The following is a 21,997-nucleotide window of genomic DNA, read 5'->3' as shown; positions in this document are numbered from 1 at the left end:
ATGAAAGCACCCAGAGTGACCTTAGGTTTGACCTTGAGCTTTTTTTTTTTTTTTTGGAGATTTTTATTTTTTTGATGTGGATCATTTTTTAAAAGTCTTTATTGAATTTGCTACAATATTGTTTCTGTTTTATGTTTTGTTTTTTTTGACCTTAAGACATGTGAAATCTTAGCTCCCTGACCAGGGATCAAATACACACCCCCTGAACTGGAAGGCAGTTTTAACTGCTGGACTGCCAGGGAATTCCCTACCTTTGAGTTTTAAGGATGAATATTACTTATGTAATACAAGTAGTATATTTTTGTATTAAGCTTTTAAATCCATATTGTCATTTATTATATTAATATGAAATTTTCATTCTGTTCACATATGTCATGGATTTTTATGTTTTCATCTTACGAGGCATTTTTGTGTAATCAAAGGACAAGATAAAACTTAATTTCCTCTAATTTTATTTTTTTGAATTGTTGTAATCATTTGTATATGTATTTACATCTTATTACAGAGTCTAGAAGACCCAAATCCATTTGAATTGCAAATGTTGGTTCATCAAAATGTCACCTCTTGTGATCCAATAAATAATAAGAGAAACTCATATCTGGAAAATAACTCTGACCAGGACCTTCCACATGTGTTAAGAAGATCGTCCAGACTAAAAGTAGTCAGAGAGGTAAAGCCCACAGATGACATGTATAAGATGCCAGAAAAAATTTTACCCAAAATACTTGGCCGTGAGGATCAAACAAATAATAGCTCTTCAACTGAGAATTTCAGGTATGCTATAGACTTATGCTTGGGACATTAGAGTAAGTTTACAGTTCAGTTCAGTTCAGTCGCTCAGTCATGTCTGACTCTTTGTGACCCCACGGACTGCAGCATGCCAGGCCTCCCTGTCCATCACCAACTCCCGGAGTTTACTCAAATTCATGTCTGTTGAGTCGGTGATGCCGTCCAACCATCTCATCCTCTGTCGTCCCCTTCTTCTCTTGCCTTCAGTCTTTCCCAGCATCAGGGTCTTTTCCACTGAGTCAGTTCTTCGTATCAGGTGGCCAAAGAATTGGAGTTTCAGCTTCAACATCAGTCCTTCCAATGAACACCCAGGACTGATCTCCTTTAGGATGGACTGGTTGGATGTCCTTGCAGTTCAAGAGACTCTCAAGAGTCTTCTCCAACACCACAGTTTAAAAGCATCAATTCTTAGGTGCTCAGCTTTCTTTATAGTCCAACTGTCACATCCATACATGACTACTGGTAAAACCATAGCTTTGACTAGACAGACCTTTGTTGGCAAAGTAATGTCTCTGCTTTTTCACAGTTATGTTTAAGTAAAGAACTTTATTTTTCAGTGTTGTTACATTTATTTTTCAATTAAAAAAAAACCCAGAAAACACCTTTACTTTCTTTTTTTAAGATAAAGTAATGGGAAATTGTATTTTAGCTTAATGCTAATTTTCTTTCTTTGTTTAAAATCCATCACCACACATAGTTACAAATTCTTTTTTTGGGGGGGTTGAGAACTTTTAAGGTTTGCTCTCTGAGCAACTTTTCAAACATGTAATATGGTATTATTCACTATAGCCACCATGCTATACATTATTACCTTTTGACCACCTTTAGTCATTTCACTTAACCCACCCTGTCTCTAACCTACAGAACCAGTCTATTCTCTGTATCTATTAGTTTGTTTGTCTTTTTAGATTCCACATATAAGTGAGGTCATACATTGTTTGTCTTTCTCTGTCTGGCTTACTTCTTTTAGCGTCATGCTCTCAAGGCCCATTTGTGTTGTCACAGATGGCAGGATTTTCTTCTTTTCTATGGTTAAATACTTTTCCATTGTGTGTGTGTGTGTGTGACATTTTCTTTATCCATTCATCCATCAATGGATACTTAGGTTACTTCCATGTCTAGACTGTTAAAAATAAAGCTGTAGTGAAAATGGGACTGCAGATATTATTTTGAGAGAGTGATTTTGTTTCCTTTGAATAGATACCCAGGAGTGGAATTGCTGGATCATATGGTAGTCCTATTTTTAATTTTTTGAGGAATCGCCATACTGTTTTCTATGGTGGTTGCACTAATTTACATTCCCAGCAACAGTGCATGAAGGCTCCCTTTTCTCTGCACCCTCTCCAGCATTTATTATTTGTAGACTGTTTGATAATGACCATTCTGACTGGTATGGGGTGATATCTTATTGTGGTTTTAATCTACATTTCCCTGATGACTAGTGATGCTCAGCACCTTTTCATGTACCATTTGGATGGTGGGCCATTTGGATGCTTTCTTTGGAAATGTCTCTTTAGCTCCTCTCACATTTTTTAATTGGATTTATTTTCTGTTTTGTTGTTGAGTTGTATGAGTTCTTTATATGTTTTGGATATTAACTCCTTTTCAGATATATGATTTGCAAATATTTTCTCCCTTTGGTAGGTTTTTTTTTTTTTTTTTCATTTTGTTGATAGTTTCATTGTCTATACAGAAACTTTGATGTAGTTTCACTTGTTTATTTTTGCTTTTGGTGTGAAATCCAAAAAATCATTTCCATGACTGATGTCAAGGTGCTTACTTACATTTCTTCCTAGGAGTTTTATGGTTTCATGTCTTGTGTTTAAGTCTTTACTCCATTTTGAGTTGATTTTTGTATGTGGTTTAAGATTGTTGTCCAGTCTTTTTCTTTTACATATGACTGTCCAGTTTTCGTAACACCATTTATTGAAGAGACTATCCTTTCCCCATGGTATATTCTTGGCTCCTTTGTCGTAGATTAGTTGACCGTGTATGAGTAGGTTTATTTTGGAGTTCTCTATTCTGTTTCATTGATCTATATGTCTGTTCTTATCTCAGTTTTTTACAGTTTTTGATCAGTGCCATACTACATGGCAAGTCCTTTCTTTCTTGCAGAGAGCCTGCCTCTTTTTCCCTAGAAGTTGGCAATAGAGTATAGTGGCATGCCTAGGTGGGGAGTGAAGGACAAGAGACTCAAAATACTCACACTTGTGACTGACTTTCCCTAAAGGAGAGATACCATAGATGACAAAAAAATAAGCCTAGAAACCATAATAACAGGCATATATGTCACTGAATTATCTGCAGCTTACTCAGGAGCAATCTTCATGTATAAAACTGCCATCGTGCATGACAACAGCCTAGTAAAATACCTTTGAGTTTTAAAAAATATTAGTCAAAAGTTTGGTATGATTCTCTGTGAATGTTTGTGGAGAACATGATAGTAATTTTAAAAACACGTTTGATTTTCAAGAATGCAGAACCCTGCTTTAAAGATTGAAGGTAAAGGGAAGACTGTTCCTTCATCCAGGCTCAAGAATGGAGAACAGATCAAGAAAAACAGAAAACTTGGAGGTGAGGCCTGTTTTCTTTATTTCTTTAATAAGTAACTTACAGAAGCAGAATTCTGGTACTAAAAAGGATTTAGAGATTATTATGTCTCAACTTTCTCATTTTACTGATGAGGAAGTTCAGAAAGGATTTTCCCCAGCACTGTGCAGCTCATCAGCAGTGTAACTAGGACTTGACTTAACTTCTACCTTATAAGCTTCCCTGGTGGCTCAGTCAGTATCCTTAACTTCTACCTCATAGGGTCATGTATTTTCTAAACTGGTACTTTTAAGACAGTAATTTCAGAATCCTTTTTGGATTCAGATGTCTGATCTTTTGTGGTGTAACTAGCCAACATAGGCTTTGGGAAATTAAACCCAGAAGAATAAATAGAGGAAAGAAGGCAAACGTATTATGTTTGTAGATGTTATTTCTTTGTTCCTATATGTAAAACCTGAAAGAATGAACTTGAAACTGTCAGAAATAATAAGAACCTAGAAAGCGACTTAGCAGCAGCAACAGAAAGACTGGTTACAAAAAATAGTGAGACAGTTGGTAGAATTGAGATATGGATTGTAGATTAAAGATTAATATTTTATCAGTGTTGAATTTTCTTAATCTGATCACTATGTAAGGTAGTATCCTTGTTTTTAGAGAATATATCCTTAAGTATTACTGAGTAAAGGAGCATGGTATATACAAATTATTATTTCTGTGTGTATATATGTCTGTGTGCATGTATATATAAAGAGAGAGAGAGAATGATTTAAGTGGTGGCAATATGTTAACAATGGGTGGATCCTTTGTTTTATTTTTACAACTGTTTTATAAATCTGAAATTATTTCCAGCTAAAATGCTTTAAAAAATGTAATAAAACAAAAGATGACAAATAAATATCTTTCATATATATATTGCTGCTAAGTCGCTTCAGTCGTGTCTGACTCTGTGCACCCCCATAGAAGGCAGCCCACCAGGCTCCTCCATCCCTGGGACTCTCCAGGCAAGAATACTGGAGTGGGTACCCATTTCCTTCTCCAATGCATGAAAGTGAAAAGTCAAAGTGAAGTTGCTCAGTCGTGTCCAACTCTTAGCGACCCCATGGACTGCAGCCTACCAGGCTCCTCCGTCCGTGGGATTTTCCAGGCAAGAGTACTGGAGTGGAGTGCCATTGCCTTCTCCACATATATATATTACACATTTTCAAAATATAAAGAAGATCCCATTTACAATAGTTACAAAAGCGAGAAAATACCTACTTATATGCTGCTGCTGCTAAGTCGCTTCAGTCGTGTCCGACTCTGTGCGACCGCATAGATGGCCGCCCACCAGGCTCCCCGTCCCTGGGATTCTCCAGGCAAGAACACTGGAGTGGGTTGCTGCCGGGGTCCAGCCCCAGCTGATCCAGGGTATTCGAAGGGGAGACGGCTTCGGTGACTATTTAAGTATTCATCAAAGATATAAAGAATAAGAGAATGAGGATAGCTCAGTAGGAAAATTCAGTGGAGAAAAGAGGCTGAATAGCTTGGTTTACACGGGAGACCAATAAAACTTCAAGACAAGAAGCTTGCACCACTTACGCAGGCCACAGGCATCCTTCCGTTCTCCCGAAGGAGAGGAGACACTGAGGCCTCCCCGGTCGGATCTTAGAAGCCCAGGCATAATTAGTAAGCATGGCGGGTTCCACGCTCCAGATGGAGACTCAGCCAGAGTGAGAGAGAGAGCGACATGGGGAGACCAGTATTTCGAGGAACTGATCCCCATTCTTTATTTTCCAGAGTCTGTTTTTATACACTGAGATGTTATACAAAAGTCACGTGGGGACAGCAGTCCTGACTTTTATTAAAGTCAGGTGCTTCATACAAATGTATACAAGAGGTCTTAGGGGTGTTACATCATCTTCTGGCCAGGGGGGCCTGCTGACAATTTATGACCCTATCCTTGTGACAGTGGTCAGTCAACCAGAACACTTTTTTCTCCAGGAGTGATTATTCTTAAAACAGACGCCACCCAAATAAAGTTACATTCCTATAGGGTGAGGGTGTAGTGGGTTTTAGTTAGGGAAAGAATTTACTTAGCCTAAGGTCTAATGTGATTTATATCAAAGGTTAATACTTATTTCTTCTATATTCATTAACGTGTGTAAGGGCAGGGGATGTGGAGACTTAGCAACAAACATTGGCTCAACAAATGAAAAACCCTTCACCCATACAATTTCTTATCAGCCCACTATACTTATACTAATGGTTTTCTAACTTTTCTAAGGAACCTGTTTTTAGAAGGTTTAAAGCATCTCATGCCTCTCATGGTTGGGAAGCTGTGAGCAATCACATGTGGCCGGACGAGCCTATCAGGCAGGCCAGAGAACCTTCAGAGGAGTTTGTAGGTTAAAACACTCTTGTCACGCCCAGGAGTTTTTATTAACTGGAGCTCTAGGTTAACTCCTTCTCCGAAAGAGGTGGTGGGAGACAGCCGCCCGTAAAGTCAGAGGTGTAGGTGAGAGCATAAAGTAGTAAAGTAGGCAAGCTGTGGTTATGGGGGTAGATGCTTGAGGATTTCCAGGGGGACTCCTGAGGCTCGATCCCGCCTTTGTGTATGTCGAGCCTCCTTCCTCATGACCTTTGTCATGGGCGGAGTGCCTCACGCCGGCCCCCAACAGGTTGCCATTTCCTTCTCCAGTGTATGAAAGTGGAAAGTGAAAGTGAAGTTGCTCAGTCATGTCCGACCCTCAGCGCCCCATGGACTGCAACCCACCAGGCTCCTCTGTCCAGGGGATTTTCCAGGCAAGAGTACTGGAGTGGGTTGCCATTGTGCCGTGCCTGCATAAAGAGAGTGTAAAAATTATGCAGAAGAATATAAAAAAGATGAATAAATGGAAAGGAGAACCGTATTCTTGACAATAAAGATCCAGTATTGTAAGAAACTTCTCCCTAAATTATTCTGTAAATGCATGGCAGTGCAATCAGAAACAGATTTCGTATATTTGTTAATTGTTTTCTTTTTTTTTTTTTTTGCTTTATAGGTCTGGAGGCTAGCTTGAGAATAATATAAAATTTCAATTGGAAAAGTAAATATAAAAACTAGCCAAGAAAATTCTGAAAAAAAAAAAAAAAGCCAAGGGAGAATAGAGAGGAACAAACCAGCTCTACATAGTATGAAAGCAATTAGAAAAGCAATAAAAATTAAAATGATTTGATACTGACACAAGAATCAACAGATAAATCAGTGAAGCAGAATAAAGTGTTTAGATGTAGAAGCCAGATACAATGGGAACATGGGGTCAGGTATGTGATAGATACGGCATCTAAAATTGGTGGCAGAGAGAAGTAAGCAATAAGTAGTGAAAAACACAAAACTGGATCATCCCTGTATCGTTCCTTATACCAAACTTAATTCCTGTTTGGCCAAAATGTTTAAAACAAATGCCCTAGAAGAAAAGACAAGTGAATCTTTTGCAACCTTGGAAAAACCTTTGTGTAGAACAACTCAAACCCAGAAGCCAAGAGGGAAAAGAATGATAAAATTGACCACATTCATTTTAAAAAAATTGTATGGAAAAATATCCTAAAGAAAATCAGTCATCAAACACAGAAGAAATATTAATAACAATGACAAGGAGTTAATTATTATTGTATGCAAAAACGTCTTACAAAACAGTTAACTATAAAGAACATAGGTAAGGGATATGAACAAGGAATTCACAGGAAAAAATACATAAATACTTGAAAAGATTAACATCTCATTCACATTTAACGAAATGCAAATTAAGAGGTGTAATTTTCACCTAAGAGAATGCCAGTAAACATTTGAGAATTCTCAGAGACAGGAATGTAACAAAATATGTTTTTGATAATGGTGTATGTTCAGTCTTTTTACAGGGTGGTTTACTTATATTTATCAGAATTTTAAATCACAATTCTTTTGAATCAGCAATTTTACTTACAGGGATTTATTCTATGGCTATGTTTACTCAAATATGTAGATATATTTCATAAGGATGTTCATCACGGCATTGTTTACTATAATAAAATGACTTAGAAACAACCTAAATTGAATGGTTAACAAATTACAATATAACCAATTAAATAATATTCAGTCATTTATGAAATCAGAAGAGTATAAATATGTGGATAAGGAAAAAAAGCTATTTTTTTATGTAATAAGAGTGATTCAAATTTCTTGTTGGAAACAAAGCAAGCAGCAGTTTTAAAGTACTAAAAAAAATTCTGTACCTAGAATTCTATAACTAGAACCTAGAATTCCATACCCAACATAATATCTTTCAGAAATGAAGGTGAAATAGTTTTAGACACACAAAAGCTGAAAGGACTCATCATCAGCAGACCCGTATTATAGGAAATTTTAAAGGACATTCTTCAGGCAGTAGAAAGATGACACTCAATGGAAATCTGCATTTACACCTTGAAGATCATTGGACTTGTTAACTATATGTATAAAGATTATTCCATCAAACTGTGGAAAATTCTTAAAGAGATGGGAATACCAGACCACCTTACCTGTCTCCTGAGAAACCTGTGTGCAGGTCAAGAGGCAGTAGTTAGAACTGGAACAACAAACTCTTTCAAAATTGGGAAAAGAGTACATCAAAGCTGTATTGTCACCCTGCTTATTTAACTTCTTTGCAGAGTACATCATGAGAAATGCTGGGCTGGAAGAAGCTCAAGCTGGAATCAAGATTGCCAGGAGAAATATCAATAACCTCAGATATGCAGATGACACCACCCTTATGGCAGAAAGCAAAGAGGTACTAAAGAGCCTCTTGATGAAAGTGAAACAGGAGAGTGAAAAGGCCGGGTTAAAATTCAACGTTCAGAAAAATAAGATGATGGTATCTGGCCCCATCACTTCATGGCAAATATGGGGAAACAATGGAAACAGTGACAGACTTTCTTTTTTGGGCTCCAAAATCACTGCAGATGGTGACTGCAGCCATGAAATTAAAAGACGCTTGCTCCTTGGAAGAAAAGCTGTGACCAACCTAGACAGCATGTTAAAAAGCAGAGATATTACTTTGCCGACAAAGGTCTGTCTAGTCAAGGCAATTTTTTTTTTCCAGTAGGCATGTATTGATATGAGAGTTGGGCTATAAAGAAAGCTGAGTGCCAAAGAATTGATGCTTTTGAACTATGCTGTTTGTGAAGACTCTTGAGAGTCCCTTGGACTGCAAGGAGATCCAACCAGTCCATCCTAAAGGAAATCAGTCCTGAGTATTCATTGGAAGGACTGATGTTGAAGCTGAAACTCCAGTAGTTTGGCCACCTGATGTGAAGAACTGACTCACTGGAAAAGACCGTGATGCTGGGAAAGATTGAAGGCGGGAGGAGAAGGGGACGACAGAGGGTGAGATGGTTGCATGGCATCACTGACTCAATGGACATGAGTTTGAGCAAGCTCCAGGAGTTGATGATGAACAGGGAAGCCTGATGTGCTGCAGTCCGTGGGGTTGCAAAGAGTTGGACATGACTGAGTGACTAAACTGATGGATAAAAATACAAATTTTTTCTTATTAATCAATTTTAAAGAATGGTTGACTATTTAAACAAAAATAACAATTGATTATGAGATTTTAAATGTACATAAAAGTAAAATGCCTGGCAATAATAACATAAAAAGACTTTTAGGGGAGAAATGGAAGTATACCACTGTAAAATTTATGTAAGGAGATATCATTTGGAGGTAGACTGTGATAAGTTGATGAAGAAGGGAATGGCAATCCACTCCAGTATTCTTGCCTGGAGAATCCCATGGACAGAGGAGAGCCTGGTGGGTTACAGTCCATGGGGTCACAGAGAGTCGGACATGACTAAGTGACTTTCACTTACTCACTCACTCATGATAAATTGAAGATACACTATAAACTCTGAAAAAAACATTTTAATAAATAAATAATCACAAGAAGTCAGCACAGGTGTTATAATGGATTAACAAAAATATTCATTTTTAATCCAAAAGGAGGTAGAAGAGGGAAAAGAAAATAAAGAATAGATGAGAAAAATTGAAAAAAAGTAATAAGATGATACGCTCAAACCCAACCATATGTTAACAATCACACTGAATATAAATGATTAAGACACTCTCAGTTAAAAAGCAGATTTTTTGCTGGATCATCGAAAAAGCAAGAGAGTTCCAGAAAAACATCTATTTGTGCTTTATTGACTATACCAAAGCCTTTGACTGTGTGGATCACAATAAACTGTGGAAAATTCTGAAAGAGATGGGAATACCAGACCACCTGACCTGCCTCTTGAGAAATTTGTATGCAGGTCAGGAAGCAACAGTTAGAATTGGACATGGAACAACAGACTGGTTCCAAATAGGAAAAGGAGTACGTCAAGGCTCTCTATTGTCACCCTGCTTATTTAACTTCTGTGCAGAGTACATCTTGAGAAATGCTGGGCTGGAAGAAGCACAAGCTGAAATCAAGATTGCCAGGAGAAATATCAATCATCTCAGATATGCAGATGACACCACCCTTATGGCAGAAAGTGAAGAGGAACTAAAAAGCCTCTTGATGAAAGTGAAAGTGGAGAGTGAAAAAGTTGGCTTAAAGCTCAACATTCAGAAAACGAAGATCATGGCATCCGGTCCCATCACTTCATGGGAAATAGATGGGGAAACAGTGGAAACAGTGTCAGACTTTATTTTTTTGTGCTCCAAAATCACTGCAGATGGTGACTACAGCCATGAAATTAAAAGACACTCCTTGGAAGGAAAGTTATGAGCAACCTAGATAGCATATTGAAAAGCAGAGACATTCCTTTGCCAACAAAGGTCCGTCTAGTCAAGGCTGTGGTTTTTCCTGTGGTCATGTATGGATGTGAGAGTTGAACTGTGAAGAAAGCTGAGTTCTGAAGAATTGATGGTTTTGAACTGTGGTGTTGGAGAAGACTCTGGAGAGTCCCTTGGACTACAAGGAGATCCACTCAGTCCATTCTGAAGGGGATCAGCCCTGGGATTTCTTTGGAGGGAATGATGCTAAAGCTGAAACTCCAGTACTTTGGCCACCTCACGTGAAGAGTTGACTCATTGGAAAAGACTGATGCTGGGAGGGATTGGGGGCAAGAGGAGAAGGGGACGACAGAGGATGAGATGGCTGGATGGCATCAGTGACTCAATGGACGTGAGTCTGAGTGAACTCCGGGAGTTGGTGATGGACAGGGAGGCCTGGCGTGCTGCGATTCATGGGGTTGCAAAGAGTTGGACACGACTGAGCGACTGAACTGAACTGAACTGAAACTATATGCTTACTTTCAGAAACATATTTGAAATATAAATGCATAAACAGGTTAAAATGAAAAGAATAGAGGGAAAATATACTTTGCTAGCATAAGTTGTATTAGTTTCCTATGGTGATAACAATTTACAACAAAGTTAGTGACTTAACACAAATACATTCTCTTACAATCCTGAAGTCAGAAGTCCAAATGAGTGCTGGGAGTTAAAACCAAGGTCTCAGCAGGGCTGGTTCCTTCTCTATGCTCAGGGAAAAATGTGTTCCTTTCCCTTCCAGCTGCTGGAGGCTATGGCATTCCTTTGCTGCTGGCTGCTGCTGCTGTTGCTGCTGGCTACATCTGTCCAGTCTGTGCTTCTCTTGTCACTTTGCCTTCCCCTCTTTTAATCTTTTTCCTTTCCTCTGTGTTTATTTTTAATACAAAATTTAAAGGTTGTACTCCACTTGCAGTTATTACAAAATACTGGCTATCTCCCCCATATTGTACAGCATATCCTTGTAACCTGTCACACACCCAATAGTTTGTACTTCCCACTCCCCCACTCCTATATTGCCCCTCCCCACCCCACTGATAACTAGTTTGTTCTCTGTATCTGTGAGTCTTTTTGTTATAGTCATTAGTTTGTTGTATTTTTTAGATTTCACATATGAAGGATACCATGTAGTATTTATCTTTCTGACTTATTTCACTTAGCATAATGGCCTCCAAATCCATCCATATTCCTGCAAATGGTAAAATTTAGTTCCTTTTAATGGCTGAGTTCCTGGTGGCTCAGTGGTAAAGAATCCACCTGCAATGTAGGAGAAGTGGGTTTGATCCCTGGGTCCAGAAGATCTCCTGGAGAAGGAAGTGGTAACCTACTTCAGTATTCTTGCCTGGGAAATCCCATGGACAGAGAAGCCTGGTGGGCTGCACTCCATGGGGTTGTGAAGAGTCTCATACAACTGAGCAACTAAACAACAATGGCTGAGTAATATTCCATTGTATATGCATACCACATGTCCTTTATCCATTCATTTGTTGATGGACACTTGGGTGGCTCCCATATCTTGGCAATTATAAATAATGCTACTATGACCATTGGGGTACATGTATCTTTTTAAATTAATATTGTTGTTTTTTTCATATGTATACCCAGGATAGGAGTTACTGGGTCATGTGGTAGTTCTATTTTTATTTTTTTGAGAAACCTCCATACTCGTTTGCAAAGTGGCCACACCAATTTACATTCCCACCAACCCTTTCATCTTTAAAGAATTCTTGTGATTGTATAGATACCCAGATAATCCATGGTAAGATTCTCTTCTCTAGATCCTTAATCACATGTGCAAAGTCTCTTTTCCTGTCTATAAGAGAACATTCTCAGGGTTTGGAGGATTAAGATATGAAGGAAGCTGTAAACAAAACAACAGATCGGAAGGAAATATTTGCAAATGATGTGACCAACAAGGGATTAGTCTTCAGAATTTACAAATAGCTCATGTGGCATAATATCAAAACAAACAAACCAATCAAAAAATGGGCTAAAGAGATAAATAGACATTTTTCAAAAGAAGGCATACAGATGGCCAAGAGGCACATGAAAAAATGTTCAACATCACTAATTACTAAGAGAAATGCAAATCAAAACTACAGTGAGATATCATTTCACACCAGTCAAAATGGCTATCTTCAAAAAATCTACAAACTAAATGCTAGAGGGAGTGTGGAGAGAAGGGAACCCTCCAACACCATTGGTGGGAATGCAAACTGGTATAGCCACTATGGCAGAAAGCAAAGAACTAAAGTGCCTCTTGATGAAAGTGAACGAGAAGAGTGAAAAAGTTGACTTAAAATACAACATTCAGAAAACTAAGATCATGGCATCCAGTCCCATCACTTCATGGCAAATAGATAGGGAAACAGTTGAAACAGTGACAGACTTTATTTTGGGGGTCTCCAAAATCACTGCAGCCATGGAATTAAAAGATGCTCACTCCTTGGAAGAAAAGCTATGACTAACCTAGACAGCATATTAAAAAGCAGAGACATTACTTTGCCGATGGTTTTTCCAGTGGTTATGTATGGATGTAAGAGTTGGACTATAAAGAAAGCTGAGCACCGAAGAATTGATGCTTTTGAACTGTGGTGTTGGAGAAGACTCTTGAGAGTCCCTTGGACTGCAAGTAGATCCAACCAGTTCATCCTAAAGGAAATCAGTCCTGAGTATTCATTGGAAGGCTGAAGCTGAAACTCCAATACTTTGGCCACCTGATGTGAAGAACTGACTCACTGGAAAAGACCCTGATGTTGCGAAAGATTGAAGGCGGGAGGAGAAGGGGATGACAGAGGATGGGATGGTTGGATGGCATCACTGACTCAATGGACATGAGTTTGAGCAACCTCCAGGAGTTGGTGATGGACAGGGAAGCCTGGCGTTCTACAGTCCATGAGGTTGCAAAGAGCTGGACACGACTGAGTGACCAAACTGAACTGAACAATGGAGAACAGTATGGAGGTTGCTTTCAAAACTAAAAATAGAGCTACCATATGATCCTGCAATCCTACTCCTGGACACATATTGGGAGAAAAACATGGTCTGAAAGGATTCATGCACCCCAGTGTTCATTTCAGCATTGTTTACAATAGCTAAGACATGGAAACAATTTTAATACTCATCAACAAAGGAAAGGATAAGGACGATGTGGTACATATATACAATGGAATATTACTTAACCATTAAAACAAATGAAATAATGCCATTTGCAGTGGAGAAGGCAATGGCACCCCACTCCAGTACTCGCCTGGGAAATCCCATGGACGGAAGAGCCTGGTAGGCTACAGTCCATGGGGTCGCAAAGAGTTGGACACGACTGAGTGACTTCCCTTTCACTTTTCACTTTCATGCATTGGAGAAGGAAATGGCAACCCACTCCAGTTTTCTTGCCTGGAGAGTCCCAGGGACGGGGGAGCCTGGTGGGCTGCTGTCTGTGGGGTCGCACAGAGTCGGACACGACTGAAGCGACTTAGCAGCAGCAGCAGCAGCAACATGGATAGACCTAGAAATTGTCATCCTGAGTGAAGTAAGTCAGGGAAAGAGAAATATTGTATGATATCCCATATATGGAATCTAAAAAAGAAGTGATAGAAATGAACTCATTTACAAAACAGAGACAGACTCACAGACTTAGAGAACACACTTAAGGTTACCAGGGGAAAGAGTGATAAGGGAGGGATAGGGAGTTTGGGATGGAACTGTACACACTACTATATTTAAAATGGATAACCAACAAGGACCTACTGTATACAGGGAACTTTGCTAAACATAATATACCAACCTAAATGGGAAAAGAATTTGAAAAAGAATAGATACATGTTTATATAAAATAAAATATTGCAACTCTCAAAAAAAAGATATGAACATCTTTGGAGGACCATTGTTTATCTTACCACACAAATTAGAAGATGGCTGAAGTCACTATATACTGTTATATAGAACAGCATATATTATGAACTATAATACATTATATAATACACCATTAGCACCAGACAGAGTAAATTTTATAACAAAGAATCTTAGCAGGGATAAAGTTATTCCATAATGATGCAGGGGTTACTTCCCCAAGTGTGTGTGTGTGTGTGTGTGTGTCACTCAGTTGTGTCCAACTCTTTGTGACCCCACGGACTGTAACCCACCTGGTTCCTCTGTCCATGGGATTCTCCAGGCAAGAATACTGGAGTGGGTTGCCATTCCCTTTTCCAGGTGATCTTCCCGACCCAGGGATCGAACCCTGATCTCTTGCATCACAGGTAGAGTCTTTACCATTTGAGCTACAGGGAGATCTCTTCCCCACGAGTACATAATAAATCTAAATAATTTTTCTCTCTTTTTTCTTCCAGTTTTGTTGAGATATAATTGACATACAGCTTGGTATAAATTAAAGGTGTACAACCTAATGATTTGACATTATATATCATGAAATGATTACCCAGTAAGTTTAGTGGGCATCCATCATCTTATATAGATACAAAATTAAAGAAATAGAAAAAAAATTTTTTTCCTTGTGTTGAGAAGTCTTAGGATTTACTCTTAACCACTTTCACACATAATATACAGCAGTGTTAATTATATTTATCATATTGTACATTATATCCGTAGTACTTATTTATAACAGGGAGTTTGTACCTTTTGACTGCCTTGATACAATCCCCCCAACCCCTTCCCCTTACTCCCAATAACCACAAATGTGGTCTCTTTTCCAATGAGTTTGTTTATTTGCTTGTTTATTTTTGAAGTGTAATGACCTCAACTTTGCATTGGCTTTATAGTGATTCAGTGTTTCTGTACATTTTAAGTTGATCTTTATGATAAGTCTAGATACCATCTTTTACCATACAAAGATATTACATATTACTGTATTCTCACACTGTACACTTATACCTGGGCCTCATTTATTTTGCAACTGGAGTTTTGTACCTCTTAGGATCCCTTACCTGTTTCTCTCATCCCCTCACTCCCTCCACTCTGGCAACCACCTGTTGGTTTTCTGAACCTGTGACTCTGTTTCTGTTTTGTTACATTTGTTCATTTGTTTTGTTTTTTAGATTCCATATGTAAGGGAAATTGTACAGTGTTTGTCTTTCTCTGTCTGGCTTATTTCACTTAATACCCTTTATGTCCACCCATGTTGTTGCATATGGGAAGATTTCACTCTTTTTATGGCTGCATAATACTCCATTTTTGCCTTTCCATATTGTTCATGGGGTACTCAAGGCAAGAATGCTGACGTGGTTTGTCATTCCCTTCTCCAATGGACCATGTTTTGTCAGAACTCTCCCACATGACCTTTCTATCTTGGATGGCCCTACATGACATAGCTCATAGTTTCATTGAGGCACACAAGACTGTGATCCATGTGATCATAAAAAACAGAGACGTGACTTTGTCGACAAAGGTCCGTATGGTCAAAGCTACGGTTTTTCCAGTAGTCATACATGCATATGAGAGTTGGATCATAAAGAAGACTGAGTGCTGAAGAATTGATGCTTTTGAACTGTGGTGTTGGAGAAGACTCTTGAGAATCTCTTGGACAGCAAGGAGATCAAACCAGTCAGTCCTAAAAGAAATCAACCCTGAATATTCATCAGAGGGACTGATGCTGAAACTGAAGCTCCAATACTTTGGCCACCTGATGTGAAGAACCATCTCATTGGAAAAGACCCTGAGCCTGGGAAAGATTGAGGGCAGGAGGAGAAGGAGGCGACAGAGGATGAGATGGTTGGATGGCATTATTGACTCAATGGACATGAGTTTGAGCAAACTGTGGGAGATAGAGAAGGACAGGGAAGCCTGGTATGTTGTAATCCATGGGGTCGCAAAAAGTAGTAATATTCCATCGTATACATATGTCACATCTTTATCCATTCATCTATTAGTGGACAGTTAGGTTGCTTCTATATCTCTAAAAATGCTGCAATGAACGTAAGGGTGCATATATCTTTTCTAGTTAGTGTTTTCACAGAGGATCTGAATAGACATTATTCCAAAGAAGACAAATAGATGGCCACAGACACATGAAAAGGTGCTCCACGTCACAAATCATCAGGGAAGTGCAAGTCAAAACCACAATGAGATACCATCTCACCCCTGTTAAAATGGCTGTTATCAAAAAGACAGTAAATGACGAGTGTTAGGGAGGATGTTGAGAAAAGGAAACACTGTGCGCTGTTGGTGGGAAGTGTAAATTGGTACAGTCACTATGGAAAACAGTGTGGAGATTCCTCAAAAAGTGGGAGCTACAATATCATCCAGCAGTTCCACTCCTGGGTATCTATCTGAAATAAACAACTACTCTGTTAATAACAGAGTTTCAAAATACATGAAGTGAAAACTGATAAAAGTACAAGAAGAAATAGACAAATCCACAATTATAGTCAGTGATTTTAATGCCAGTCTTCAGTGATCGTTAACTCATTATAGTGACTGAAGTGGACAGTAAGGATAGAGGGGATTCAAAACAACGCTGTCAGACAGCTCGGTCTGTTTAACATCTGTGTAACTTTCCACTCAAGGTCAGAAGATAACATATTCTTTTCAAGGACTCAGAATATTTATCAAGATAGTTTATATGCTGAACCATAAAAGAAGTATCAATAAACATAAAAGGATTAATATCATAGAGTGTTTTTTATGATTCCAAATAGAATTAACAGAAGATCAGTAACAGATCTCTATAAAATCTTGAGATATTTGGAAAGTAAGTAACACACTTTAAAATAACCCATGGGTCAAAGAAATTTAAAGGAAATTTGAGATTATGCTTAGCTAAAATAGAGTGAAAATACAACATAGCACACACAAAAAAGTTACTGAAGGAAGTCACTGTCTGAAAGCCAGAAAGAGAGGTCTCAGCAGAAACAGAATTATGTAGCACCTTAATTGTGGACTTTCAGCCTCTAGAACTATGAGAAAATAAATTTCTGTTGTTTAAGTCACCCAGTTTGTAGTACTCAGTTATGTTAGCCTTAGTCAACTAATACTAATAGTCAACAATAGTCAGCTAATTTCATGAAGATGTCATGAAAAGAGTGATGGGGGAGTTGTAGTACTAAATGCCTATGTTAGAAATAAAGAACCCTCTCAAATCAGTGATATCAGCTTCTAACTTAAGGAACTAGAAAAAAGAGTGAATGAAATCCAGAGTAAACAGAGGAAACGGTAAAGGAGAAAACAATGGTAAAGCAAAAATCAATGAAGTTGAAAACAGAAAAATAATAAGGAAAGTCAATAAAAGTAATCTTGGAGATCAGTAAAACTGATAAACCTTTCTCAAACTGACCAGAAAAAAAAAGAGAGGCACAGATTACCAACGTCAGAAGTAAGAGAGGCGGCATCATGACGTAGTCTACAGATATGCAAAAGGATAATAAGGGAATATTATGAACAACTTTTTGCCAGTGCATTAGATGAAATGGACAAATTCCTTGACAGACATAAGTATTATAAAGCAATGGGCAACCTGAGTAATAACAAATCTACTAAGTAAATTGCATCTTTATTTCAAAACTTCCTCACCAAAAAGCAAATCAACAAACAACAACAAACCAAAAAAACTTCTAGGCCAAGATGCTTCCTGTATTAGTTGACTGAGGCTAACATAACTGAGTACTACAAACTGGGTGGCCTAAACAACAGAAACTTACTTTCTCATAGTTCTAGAGGCTGAAAGTCCATGGTTCAGATCAGTCGCTCAGTCGTGTCTGACTCTGCGACCCGTGAATTGCAGCACACCAGGCCTCCCTGTCCATCACCAACTCCCCGAGTTCACTCAGACTCGCATCAATCGAGTCAGTGATGCCATCCAGCCATCTCATCCTCTGTTGTCCCCTTCTTCTCCTGCCCCCAGTCCCTCCCAGCATCCGAGTCTTTTCCAATGAGTCAGCTCTTCGCATGAGGTGGCCAAAGTACTGGAGTTTTAGCTTTAGCATCATTCCCTCCAAAGAAATCCCAGGGCTGATCTCCTTCAGAATGGATTGGTTGGATCTCCCTGCAGTCCAAGGGACTCTCCAGAGTCTTCTCCAACACCACAGTTCAAAAGCATCAATTCTTCAGCGCTCAGCTTTCTTCACAGTCCAACTCTCACATCCATACATGACCACTGGAAAAACCACAGCCTTGACTAGACGAACCTTTGTAGGCAAAGTAATGTCTCTGCTTTTCAATATGCTGTCTAGGTTGGTCATAACTTTTCTTCCAAGGAGTAAGCGTCTTTTAATTTCATGGCTGCAGTCACTATCTGCAGTGATTTTGGAGCCCCCAAAATTAAGTCTGACACTGTTTCCACTGTTTCCCCATCTATTTCCCATGAAGTGATGGGACCAGATGCCATGATAGTCCACAATTAAGGTACTCTTGCCTGGAAAATCCCATGGACGGAGGAGCCTGGTAGGCTGCAGTCCATGAGGTTGCTAAGAGTCGGACATGACTGAGCGACTTCACTTTTCACTTTAATGCACTGGAGAAGGAAATGGCAACCCACTCCAGTGTTCTTGCCTGGAGAATCCCAGGGACAGATGAGCCTCGTAGGAGGCCGTCTATGGGGTCGCACAGAGTTGGACACGACTGAAGTGACTTAGCAGCAGCAAGGTGCTACAAAATTCTGTTTCTGCTGAGACCTCTCTTCCTGGATTTCAGACAGTGCCTTCCTGCAGTGACTTTTTTGTGTGTGCAGAGAGCTTTAGTGTTTCTTCCTTTTTTATAAGGATGCAAACCTATTATATTAGGGCTTCAACACATGAATTTTGTGAGAATATACTTCAGTCCATTATACCTTTAATAGTGAATTCTGCTAAACAGCTAAGGAAGAAATAATACCAGTTCTTCACAAAGTGAGTGAAGTAAAATTGCTCAGTCGTGTCTGACTCTTTGCGACCCCATAGACTGTAGCCTACCAGGCTCCTCCATCCATGGGATTCTCTAGGCAAGAATACTGGAGTGGGTTGCCATTTTCTTCTCCAGGGGGTCTTCCCGACCCAGGGTTCAAACCCGGGTCTCCTGCATTGCAGGCAGATGCTTTACCCTCTGAGCCACCAGGGAAGCCAGGACAGAGTTCTTCACAAACTCTTCCAAAAACCTGACAATGAGGAACTGTTTCCAGCTCATCTTATGAGGTCACCATTAAACTGATACAAAAATCAAAGACATTATAAGAACATAAAACTGCAGTTCAGTATCCTTCATAAGCAGAGATGCAAAAATCTAAACAATTTTAGCAAATCATATGCAACATATGTGCATATGTGCATTGTAACCAAGTGAGATTTATCACAGGAATGTTGGGTTGACTTTACATTTGAAATTGAAACACTGTAATTTGTTACATTAATAAGCTAAAAGAGAAGAACCGTATGATCACCTCAGTAGATGATGCAGAGAAAGATTTTGGCAACACCTGATAAGAAGGCTGAGCGCCTAAGAATTGATGCTTTTGAACTGTGGTGTTGGAGAAGACTCTTGAGACTCCCTTGGACTGCAAGGAGATCCAACCAGTCCATTCTAAAGGAGATCAGCCCTGGGGTTTCTTTGGAAGGAATGATGCTAAAGCTGAAACTCCAGTACTTTGGCCACCTCATGCAAAGAGTTGACTCATTGGAAAAGACTCTGATGCTGGGAGGGACTGGGGGCAGGAGGAGAAGGGGAGGACAGAGGATGAGATGGCTGGATGGCATCACTGACTCGATGGACGTGAGTCTGAGTGAACTCCGGGAGTTGGTGATGGACAGGGAGGCCTGGAGTGCTGTGCTTCATGGGTTTGCAAAGAGTTGGACACGACTGAGCGACTGAACTGAGCTGAATATCCATTACTGATTAAAAACTCAGCAAATTTATAATAGTGGGGAACTGGATCAACCTGATAAAGGGCATCTACAAGAAGATACACAGCTCTCATACTTAATGGTGAAAGACTTAGTGCTTTCCCCCCAAGATCAGAAATAAGGTAGGAAAGTCTGTTCTCACTACTTCTTTTGATCATTGAAAGAAAACTGTCTTTAGTCACAAGTCACATGATCGTCTGTAGAAAATCTGATGGAAACTACAATAAAAGCAACTATGAGTTTAGCAAAGTTGCAACATAAAAGGTCAATATACTAATATTAATTACACTTCTGTATTCTAGCAACAAACAGTTAAATTTGAAAGCCAAACAATTAGGAAGTGAAATTTATGCTGAAATTTCAAAAAAATGTGAAATACAGATAAAATTTAACAAATGATGTAAAAGACAGGTACGCTGAAACCTAGAAGATGTTACACATAGAGAACAAAATTTGATGGAGAGAAATGGAAACATATCTTGTTCATTGAGTCAGAAGACTCGATATGATTAAGATTTCTTTCTGCTGAGATGTATTTATGGAATCTACACAATCTTAATCAAAATCCCTGTAGGATTTTTTTTTTTTTTTGGTAGAAATTCTAAAGCTGGTTCTAAAATTCATATGGAATGCAAAGGATCTAAATAGACAACTCTGATAACAAAGTTTTGAGAGCTAACACTACCTTATTTCAAGAATTATTATTATTTTATGGCTGTGGTGATCAAAACAGCATGGTACTGTCATCAATATAGGGAAATATTAGTAGATGAGTGGAAGAGAAGGGAGTTCAGAAGCAAACCCTGAGTTTTGACAAAGGCACAGGCCTTTACATTGAGAACAATTGAAAATCTGTATGCAGCAGAATATTATTAAGTGTTATTCTCTGTATTTTAAGAGTGTTTATTTTTGTTTTGGCCAACAAGTTCAGCTTGGTCCTTTCAATACATTTAGAAAATTCTGGTTAGGTAGGTCTAGTGTAGGCCTTACTCTAGGACTAGTTTAGCTCTGCCCCTAAGATATGACCCACTAAAGGTGTCTCTAAATGCCCCAGTTGTTCAACAAAGTCTCTCTCCCCAGATGAGCAGGAATGTAAATGTTCCCCAGCCTGTATGATCTCCGATGGTTGTTATTAATAATTTATAGTTCCTGGGTATTTCTTGCCCAGTCTCATGACTATTTACCCATGAATGATTTAGTATTCAGATAATGACTCAAAGAGCCCTTTTTCTAGATTTCTGGTGCCTTTTCTCTACACCCTCATCTCTGGTGCCCTGCCCTGTAAATTTTTTTACCCCGGCCTCCCTAGACGCTGATCTGTCTCCTCTGCCCAGCAGGAGCACCTCATATGCTGGTGTTATCTTCGGAAAACCCCAGACGGGAAGCTGGAGTGACCTTAGGTCTCACTGCATTGTTGGCCTTCACTCAGGGAGTCATAGATCTGAACTACCCGTTTTTCTAATTTCTGGATAAAGGGTTCCCCCCCACCACGTATATTTTATTTAGTTTTCTAGTTGTTTACAACGGGACGGTAAGTCGTAGCAGTCATTTAGTCCTGATTGGAAGTGAATGTCTTTCACAACTTAGTTTTCATTGAAAATTTTTATATTCTTAATTTGTTTTTAATAAATTGCATATTTATAATAGAAAGTACAACTGGCAAAGACAGATATGGATTACAGACTATTGGTCTTTATATATAGTTTATCTGGTGGGAGCAGAATGGTTTGTAGTCTGGGGTAGGGGAAGGTAGGCTCAAGTGTTCAGCAGTTGGTTGGTTTTAGTTTACAGTGGGACTGAATGGAGAGAATCACATAAAAACAAAGCAGTTGAATTGTGATCCATTGAGAAAATCTGCTGCAGTACTCAGTTACTTTTTAGGATGGAGCAGGGTATTTACATGAAAACTAGAAAAGCTATCATCAAAGCTTTTCTGAAATTTGGGAAAACCAAATGAGTATTATCGGTAAAAGTGGACAGGATTTGGGTTATCTAAATGAAGAGTTTCAGTATTTTAGGAGGCACAGTGGAGAAATGATACTTGGTGTCGCAA

General features: G+C 38.9%; 1 protein-coding gene across 3 annotated transcripts in view; it reads left to right on the top strand.

Moving 5' to 3' along the window:
* ANKRD31 (ankyrin repeat domain 31) overlaps positions 1-21,997 on the top strand; it is a 137,715-nt gene that overhangs the window by 32,842 nt on the left and 82,876 nt on the right. For all 3 annotated transcript variants that reach the window (XR_009738979.1, XR_009738978.1, XM_061429988.1), the window contains exons 10-11: positions 506-774; positions 3,263-3,363. Coding sequence is in view for 1 of the 3 variants with exons in the window: in XM_061429988.1 (XP_061285972.1) it covers positions 506-774; positions 3,263-3,363 (370 nt within the window). In the remaining 2 variants the exon portion in view is untranslated. The remainder of the gene's footprint in view (positions 1-505; positions 775-3,262; positions 3,364-21,997) is intronic.

The sequence above is a fragment of the Bos javanicus genome, chromosome 10 (genome assembly GCF_032452875.1).
Source record: "Bos javanicus breed banteng chromosome 10, ARS-OSU_banteng_1.0, whole genome shotgun sequence".
NCBI lineage: Eukaryota > Metazoa > Chordata > Mammalia > Artiodactyla > Bovidae > Bos > Bos javanicus.
This window is presented reverse-complemented; position numbering and strand designations above follow the sequence as displayed.